The 9841-nt window shown below is 41.5% G+C and overlaps 1 protein-coding gene across 1 annotated transcript in view; it reads left to right on the forward strand.

The window, feature by feature from the left end:
- The window catches only part of SMPD3 (sphingomyelin phosphodiesterase 3), a 31248-nt gene that overhangs the window by 12295 nt on the left and 9112 nt on the right, over positions 1-9841 (forward strand). Inside the window, exons 2-3 of the mRNA XM_044659414.1 lie at positions 1014-1089; positions 9623-9778. Of these exons, the coding sequence (XP_044515349.1) occupies positions 1014-1089; positions 9623-9778 (232 nt within the window). The remainder of the gene's footprint in view (positions 1-1013; positions 1090-9622; positions 9779-9841) is intronic.

A 9841-nucleotide genomic window follows, 5' to 3' on the forward strand; every position in this document is an offset into this window, starting at 1 on the left:
GGGAGGGAGGGAGGGAGGGAGGAAAGAAGGAAAAGTGTGATGTCCACACCCTCTGGTCTGCCCTCTCCTTTGGTCATACCATATTTGGAATACTGTGTTCAGTTCTAGGTATTACATTTTAGGAAGAAAATCAATAACTGCAGAATATCAAAAGCAACCAGAATGGCAAAGAGAGTAGAAGTTGTGCCATGCTCATTGAAGAAACTAGAGAGGTGGAAGGAAATTTCATCTTGGAGCCAGTCTAGAAAATGGAGTATGGATGTCTATCTCTGAAAAACCATTTTTGCCGAAATTACTGCATCACACAGCTTGTGCAGCAATTCATAGAAGAGGCCATTATGGAGTATTGGCAATAATCGATGTAATTCAAAAGAGCTGGATCACTTTGGGCATGACAACAGAAGCAAAATGAGTTTGTATTGTTGTTATGAATATAACAGTATTTGAAGGACTATCATATCATATGGGAAAGGGCTTACTTTGGCCCCAAAAGAATTAGAATTAATGTATAGAAAATAAAAGAAAGGCAGATTTAGATTCAAATTTAAGGAAAAACTTTCTAACTAATAGAGTGACTCAAAAGTGGAACAGACATTCTCAGGAAGAGGTGAGCTCCTTGACACTTGAGGTTTTCAATGAGAGGTTAGATAACCACTTGTCAGAAATATAGAGGCAATTCATGCATCACACAGTCAGTGTATTAGTTGATCTCCAAGACTCCTTCCATCTCTAAGATGTCTATTTTCAGATTTTTAGCCTGCCCCAACCTTTGGGGATGTATTAATGAGATGTTTCCCATTTTGTGGGTATTGTGGGCCAGAGAGTGCTAAATGTTATGGATTCTTCTACCCAACACAGAAGCAAATCTAGTTAGAGGGATGTCTCATGGTTTCTGCTGATTTGTCATTTTAACAAATTCTATGCTGAATATCTATGAGCCAGGGATTATCTGGCAACTCGCTGTTCCTTACCATCTAATTAGCCATGTCCACTTCCCCTTCCTTTCTTCTCAGGTACAAGTGGGAAGTACACCTCAGGACCAAAGAATCGTGGGATATATTTCCTGCACCCACTTGCAAGCTGAAGGAGGTATGGAATTACTTATTCCTCAATTCTCAGGTTTGTAATGACACACACTTACTTGCATAGAGAGAGAGAAAAGACTACCCCACCTGCGTGCATCGGGGTACAGGGAACAAGGACAAAATAACTCCTGAACTTGCACACACAAAAATAGCATTGAAAAATACCTTCCCACCTTGTTGGAAGCAAGACAATTGCACCTTGTCATGAAATCAGGCGTTTCCATACGCCACCCTCTCTCCTCCCAGCCCCCAGCTCATCAGAACATGGGCAGAGCAGAAGGTTGCCTACTGTCTCAAACTGCAAAGAACATGGTAGTGCCTACATTATCCAAGTAGCTCCCTCAAAGCTTTCCATCCTAAAGAACAAGGCAGATAAGGAAGCTTTCACTTCCCACACACGTCTGCCCATTGTTCTAGGAGAGACAGCTGTCACGATTCCATTCCCAGGTTACCCTGCCAATGTTGCTTTTCCCTGGAGAAAGGAGAATTTGCTGAGATCCTGTGATACATCCTTGTGGTATATAGTCACAGGGTCACATTCTCCAGCCCAAAGTCTATGGGGCAGAGAGAGAGAGCTTGCAAGGGTCCACCGGAAAATTCTTGTTTCCAGAGATAGTTCAGGAACCATGAAATCCATCTTAGACACGAAGCTCTTTCTCCATTCTCCATCCTTCACTTTCTCCTTGATTTTCATTCCCCCTACAAGAAGCCATGAATTGATCCTTGCTGCAAGGGTATTCTGAAGTGTCAGCAAACACCACGGTAACTGGAGAGGAGAGTGACTTTACTTGGATGGTAATTCCATGTGTCTCATCATCTCAGACTTTATAAGAGATGGAAGATGAATCAAGCAGGCTTCATTTTAGAGGCTACTTTTTTTGGTTCAGAGATTTAGAGCTAGATGGGGTTTTAGAGGTCATGGAGTCTAAACCTGCCATTTTGCAGATGAAGTCTTAACAAAAATTAAGTAATTTGCTTAAACATCATACATGTAGCAAACAACAGAGCCATAAAGCCAGGCTCTCTGTTTCCTGCCTTTCATAAGATTTCTCTTCTTTTCATGAGCACTAAAGAGAATAGGAGTTATCATTTCTCCCAGGGCTGTATTCTTCCCACTAATCAGTTCTTTCATAAAATCAGAAAGTCTTTAATAGGGAAGGGGCATCAGGAATCGTATCCAGTCTAGCCTTTCTCCAGATGTAATCTAACCAAGGCTGAGTACAAGAGTGCCATAATCACTCTCATTCTGGACATAACCCTATTTCTAGTCATCTGAGATCATGATAGCTCTTCTGGCCACCCTCCTATTGTCCATTAAACTTTAAGCCTAATAAATCTTCCAGGTCTTCTTTATAGAAACTGCTTTCTAGTCTTTCCCTCATTCTTTTGGTTGTATAGTTGATTTTTTGAACCCAAATAAAAAACTTTACATTTATTCCTATTAAATTTCATCCTATTTATTTTAGCCTAACATTCCAGCCCATAGAGTTAATTCAGAATACAGATTTTGTTTCCTAATCTATTCAAAATCCTTCCTCACTGCATATGCAAATACACAAAACAGCTATGATTTCATTAACCTGTTGAATTCCTACTATCATCATTCCTTCCTCCAACACAGATTACAAATCATCTATGACTTAATAGATAAATCTGAGGGAGTTGTCTGAAACATGGAAAGGTTAAATGATTTGCCTGGGGGTCATAAAACTATAAAGCATCAGACCCAATATTTGAACCCAGGTGTCCCTGACTATGGCAGCCCTCTATCCACTATACCATGGTATCACTAATTTCATCTCATCCACAAATTGGATAACCATATCTTCATCTGTCACTGATGAACTTAAGAATTTAATTCAGTTATATATTATATTGATATAACTTAATTTAGTGATAGCTGAAAGAAATCTTAAAGATTATACCTTAGAGATTATTTTTTTAAACTCCTACCTTCTGTCTTCATATCAGTTCTAAGACAGAAGAGCAGCAAGGGCTTGGCAGTTGGGGTCAAGTGATTTTCCCAGAGTCACACAGCTAGTAAATATCTGGAGTCATATTTGAACCCAGGACCTCCCAACACCAAGCTTAGTGCTCTATCCACTGTCCTCATACAGAGATTCCTAACAATTTGTCAGAGACTTCTTTGACAGCCTGGTGTAACCTAAGGATGCCTTCTTAGAATCTTGCTTCATTCTCTGTATTCATGATTGAAAGAAATTACAAAATTCAGGTGTAGATTACCAATAATAAAGATGTAATTTTTACCCATCCATGTTTACAGACCCCCAGAAATGTATGCATGGGTCCCTAGGATATCTATGGACCTACGTTAGGGACACTTGGTCTAATACAACCCCCTCACTTTACAGATTAGAAAATCTAGGCCCAAAGTTGGAAAGTCTAATTTCTGGGGTGCTTTGAGATTCTGTAATATCATTTTTGGTATGCAAAATGGAGAGCTGAATGAGTGACACTTAGCAGTTTAAAAGCCATAAAGCACTTTTTCTCACAAAAGCCCTAATAAATAGGGCAAGAATTATTACCCCCATTGTACAGATGAGGAGACTGAGCTGCTGAGAATTAAATGCCTTACCTTAGGCCACAGAGCTAGCTAATTTTCTATCTGTGTATGAAGCTAGGGAAGATGCTGAATATAGTGGAAAACAGAATCAGCATCCCAAAAGAACCAGGGCTGCTGTCTAAATCTAGTGTCCCATCCATTGTACCACGTTGCCTCCGCTTGGCAGGCATAAAATTGTCACACCTGTATCCTTTCCTTAAATCTTGCCAACTATTAAATCTTTAGAATAGTTTAAAGGTGCCCAGAAGATATCCAAAAAATCAGCTATGCCTAAGTAACTACTTTAAGACTGTGTGTTATAAATTTCACAGAACTTCACCCTAAAAAGGGAAATCCCCATTAAGTGGAAGATCATCAGAGTATCTAAGATTGAACCCATCCTCTGCTACTTACGATCCAAAAGGAAGTCCCTTCACCTATCTGTTTCCTCCCCCTTTTAAATGAAGGGTGTTGGGCTAGAAGACCTCCCTAACCCCTTCAGTTGTAAGTCCTTTGACCCTAACAAGGATCAGGACCCCGTAACAAGTGCCGCCATGATGGGCAGTGGGTTGGAATCTCCTTGTTCTTTGGAGCTTGGTGAAGAAGTCCTTGCTCAGAAGGAGCCTGCTCCAAGAACCAGCAGCTGGAGTGGGTCCAAATTCTTGGCCTGGTTTCTGGCTGCCAATTGCAACATAAATTGTTAGCAAGCTTATGCTCTGTTTAAAAATATTGTTTGTTCTGTTTAAAAATATTTCCACTACTTCAGCTAGTACTCCATCCAAAGCCAGATCTGTGCCGGGCTTTATTTTGGGGAATTAGCCACTGTCAGAGACAACTTTCAGTTTACTATGTAGGTGAGTTAAATAAACTACAGGAAAGTCCCTCCGGGGAAGTACGGGGACCAACTGTTAGGCGGAGATGGCCCTGACTGGGGTTGCTTGTGAAGATGCTATCGTTTTTTCCAAGGCAATTCGGTTCTCAACATCATGATTCACTCTGCAGTACTGATGACTGCTAGGAGATTTGGGCAATGAAGTCATTCATTCACTGTCAGTAGGGAGGTTTGGGACAGCTTCTAAAACATCACTCATTTTGCAAACATGGGTCTTGCCTGTTTGGGGTCTGGCTTTCAAAATGTTTCTGTCCCCATCCTAGGATGGCGGTACCTGAACCCTCCCACAAGGCATGGGGAGATGGCCTTGGCATCACAGCTGCCTTCTTCGAGGCAGGATTTTTGTCCTCTTCTAAAGGAACAATTCACCTCACAGACCAGCCTCATATTCGTGTAGTCCAAGGCAGTGGAGGTCTATTTTTAGACCTGCTTTTAACACTTAGAAAGAGAACCTAAGGTGTTGCTGTGGGTGCGTGAGACCCAGGAAAGGAAAGCTCACATGCAGGACAAAATCAGAAATTGCTCACAGTACTTCTATGGTATCTTCCCCTTCCATTTTAAATTCTTTTCAGCCTTAGAACTGTCGGTGATCCTCTTCCCCAACCTGATGCTGGAGCTTTAAAGGAGAAAGAGAATTGTTAATACTCACAAAAATATTGATTCTGGGTTTCATTTCATAAATGAGGAAGTTTAGCTAGGGGCCAGAGCTGGAGCTTTCAATGTATGCAGACTAGGTTCAATCTTGGCAGCACTCACCAATTATTCTTTCTGGCTCAGACCCAAACCCAGTTTCCTAGCAATATCAAACTTGTTTGAGCCCCTACAGAAAAGACAAAAGAGTCCTTAGTTCCCATGCTTACACTCAGGCTAATAATGCTCCAGCTATGGGACAGGCTCTCTCTAACCACCACCACAACAATAAAACACAAAACGTGAAGGTCTCACACCTCATCCCACGGGCAGCTATATTGTCCTTTATATTCATAGCACTATGAATAAACTCCAAAAATGGGAATGCACTAGGAACTGCTATCCATTCTTCTAGTGAACCTCATCTCTCTTAGAGGACTTTTACAGTCCTCCAAACTTAAAGAACTATCTGGAGGCTGAGAACCTACCCTCAAAGGGAAATAATTAGGGAATTACTAGAGAATCAACTGCTTTCCACTGGACCTTCACAATCTACATCACACACAGAACTAAAAGAAGCCAAAGTCTATACTTAGGCTTCCATGTTGTGATTCTGTCCCTCGAAAGTTCCTAAGCTTGGCTTTGGAACTCAGTTTTTCCAAGAATGCCTTGCCTCTCTCTTTCCAAGACATTTGGTCCAGGAACTCCTCCTCTGTGCCCTTATTTCCTGTCCTTGAGTAATGTGGCCTTCACTCACGGAGCCATGATTCCCTAGAGAAAACTTGCAGACGGACAGGGATCCCTTCCAGCGCACACAATTTGAGACCCTGTTGGTCCTCTTCTATCTAGATCGCTCGTATCTCTGCGCCTCTGGTTTCCCTTTTTAAATGCCTCCTAGGTATATTCCAGGCCCTCTGAAACCAATCACATATCAATTGGTGTGAGGCCAGTGGGCCCTGGTACAACCCAGGGTAAGGAGAATTCACAGCCCACCAAGAAGGCATCACCAATGCCAGACCAAACGTTGAAGATGCAGCAGTATGGATGGTTCCTTTTCTTTAGGGACACATCTTCAATGCCAGAACCAAGGTCTCATCCTTTAATCAAGTTCATCTTGACCAAGTTCCTCCTGAGAACACTTTCTTCATGATTGAAGGCTACCTTGGCCATGAAACGAAGGCAAAGATGAGTCTGCTGTCGAGGACTAGTTCAAGATCTTGTCTTTCATTCTGAATCACTACTCCAACACAGCCTTTTATTCCTTATATTCAGACTTAAATGGTTCAATCTCTGCCCAGGTTCTGAAATCATCACCTTGGAATTTAGACTAAGAAAATGGAGAGCCTGGAGTCTAACAGTACTTTAGATCACTTGAATACCTTTGTATTTCTTTCATTCTCTCTCTGGAGAGGGCAGCACCCATTCCCTAGAGCTACTCATTTTTTAGAAAGCTTCTGGTTTTCACTCCAGCTGTTGCAAAATGCCTATCTCTCTGCTTCTTCCTGTGACTACAGAATTGTGCTGATGGTGAAGCTTCATATGCCTTTTCAAGAGTTTATGTACACAGGATTGTTGCTTCTGGACTTGATCGTAGGCTGCCTGTGTTTCAGCTTTGGGGTTCCCTTGACAATCATGCATTTTGGCTTGCTTTAAGATGATGCTCTAGAAATTGCATGGAAATATTTGTGTGAGGCTTTTCACTGGCCAGTGCCCCCTATCGACTCCAGCCTCTTTTTTTGGATATTATGGATAGACTGCCTAGAAGCCCCTCTCAAAACTAACCGTAGACTTGGTTCTTCAGAGGATGCAACAACATCCATAAAGAGGGATTATGGCTAGGTCTTATTAGTGTGAATAATGAACCCCCAAATCTCATTAAGTGATCACATTATTTGTATTCACACTGCATATTTCCATTGGGCTGAAACCAATGACCATATTTCATATAATTATAACTTTGAATGGTATGAATTTGAGTATGTGGAACCACTTCATGAGATTACTTATTTGCACTAATAAGGATCCAGTCATAGCCTTTTTCTAAATTTCTTTTCCATAGGAATTAACAGTATACACCTAAAAAATATATTGTGTCTACATCAGTAATCCATCCACAAGAGTAGGTTGTGTACCAGTATAAAAAAGTAGCATATGAGTACCAGATGAGGAAAGAAATTCTATTCCCAACTGCCTATGTGACCTTAAGCAATTCATTTTCCCTCTCTGAGGTTTATTCTTTCTCTATGTAAATTAACAAGAGGTTTTGAGTAAGTGATCTCTAAAGTCCCTTCCAGCCCCAAATACTATGAGCAATATAAACCTATTTGGTCATTTAACATATTTTCATGTGGCCTAATTTTTTTTAAAAAGGACGTGAGGGGCAGCTGGGTAACTCCATGGATTGAGAGTCAGGCCTAGAGACGGGAGGTCCTGTGTTCAAATCCGGCCTCAGACACTTCCCAGCTGTGTGACTCTGGGCAAGTCACTTGACCCCCATTGCCCACCCTTACCACTCTTCCACCTATGAGCCAATACACAGAAGTTAAGGGTTTAAAAAAAAATAAAAAGGACATGAATAGAGTCTGCAAACTGTAGGCCAATAAACTAGATCTCAGTTCCTGACAAAATTCTAGATCAAGTTATTAAAGGGAAAGTTAGTAAACATCTAGAAAAAGAAGCAGTGATCACAATGACTCAATGTGGTCCCATCAAAAATGGTTTGTGCCAGGCTAACCTCTTTTTTGACAGGGCTTTGGAGTTTGGGGAACCCTATGGATCATTTCCATAAATATTATCAAAGCATTTGACAACACATCTCTTTATTTTTGTGGAAAAGTCTAAAGGATGGGAGCCAGGATTAATGATGCAATGTCTGCTTGGAAGGAAGACTCTAATGAAGTACCCCAGGGATCTATTTGATTTAGCATTTCTACCAATATCTTGGATAAAAATATAGATTGAATGCTTCTCAAGTATATAGCTGACACAGAGCTAGGCAAGATAGTTAACACCCTGGGTGATGGTGTCAGGATCTAAAATTATTTCAACAGATCAGAACACTAAGCCAGATCAAATAAGATGAAATTTAATTCTTTTTTTTTTTTAAGATTTTTTTTTAAACCCTTGTACTTTGGTGTATTGTCTCATAGGTGGAAGAGTGGTAAGGGTGGGCAATGGGGGTCAAGTGACTTGCCCAGGGTCACACAGCTGGGAAGTGGCTGAGGCCGGGTTTGAACCTAGGACCTCCTGTCTCTAGGCCTGACTCTCACTCCACTGAGCTACCCAGCTGCCCATGAAATTTAATTTTGATCAATTAGAGTTTTTAAAAAATCTATTTCATAAGTGGAGCATTTATAAGAGTCATAACGAGATGATACTTCATCTGAAACTGATAAAAATGTGGAGTTCTTAGTGGGCCCCAATCTTTATGAGTCAAAAGTATGCAATAATGGCCAAAAATGCTAAGATGTTCTTAATCTGTATTGAGAGGCAGAGTTATGAGGCAATCATCCTACTGTATACTCCCTGCTCAAACTACATCTACCTAAATGCTGTGTCTCATTTTAAGGTCTTTGATAAACTGGAAGGTCCAGAGAAGGAGAGATAGCCAAGTTAGTAAAAGATCTCAAGATATGAGAATTAGCTGAAGATTCTAGAATGTTTAATGGGGAGAAGAGTAAACTTGGGGATTGTGGCTTAGAGATCCCCAACCTCTATCTAGTGAATCATTTCTTCTTGATTTCAATTCCTTAAAGATCGTTGAATATGAGGAGGATGGTTAGAAGGCATTCAAAATTTACCAAGCAGCCCACAGAGGTGAAGGAAGGTAGGAAGAACCAGGGCATGGAGGAGGAGACCCAGTATTTACCCCTACCCTTTGCAGGAAATTTTTTTCACTCAACCTACCTACCGAATCCTGGAAAGTTGGAGGTGAAAGTCCTAGCAGTAGAACCTGGATCAGTTTGTTGCCACCTGAACTACACAGCCTAAAGAGAATTAATATCTCCTAGCTGACTGAGAACTCTAGTCTATCCTGCTAGTATATCTTCTTGTCCTTGGGCAGGGGATAATGATGAGTCCTAAACAGACCACAGTGCTGGTTTCCAACTCTTTTTTCTTTCTGGGGAACTAAGCAGACTTCCCCTCAGAGGCAGAGATTCTCTGCTCCTTCTCCAGAGCCCAAGGACAATTCTTAGGACATTTAGGGAACTCTTGTCCTAAAAAAAAAAAAAAACAACAACAACCACCACCAAGAGTTCTTTCCTGGAGTAATATCCTCTGAAGGAAAAGATTCAGGATCTGTAAGTGGGGGCATATCAGAGCTCTAGGTCTCACCAGAGATGGAAACCATGAGGGCAAATGTTAGGGCAATGGGGCTGGGCTTTGTACGCTAATGTTAAGGTCCCAGCTGCCTGGCTTGTGGGCCAGGCTGCTCTTGTTGCTCTCAACCAGATGACAGCACCATTCGATGTGAACAACTGAGTCAGCTTCAGGATTGGCTAGCTGATTTCCGAAAATCTACCTCCTCCTCCAGCACAGCCAATCCCGAGGAGCTAGTGGCGTTTGATGTGGTCTGCGGAGATTTCAACTTTGACAACTGCTCTTCTGGTAAGACAGCTTCCTCTCCTCTCCTCTCCTCTCCTCTCCTCTCCTCTCCTCTCCTCTCCTCTC

This window comes from Gracilinanus agilis, chromosome 2 (assembly GCF_016433145.1).
Source record: "Gracilinanus agilis isolate LMUSP501 chromosome 2, AgileGrace, whole genome shotgun sequence".
Classification (NCBI taxonomy): domain Eukaryota; kingdom Metazoa; phylum Chordata; class Mammalia; order Didelphimorphia; family Didelphidae; genus Gracilinanus; species Gracilinanus agilis.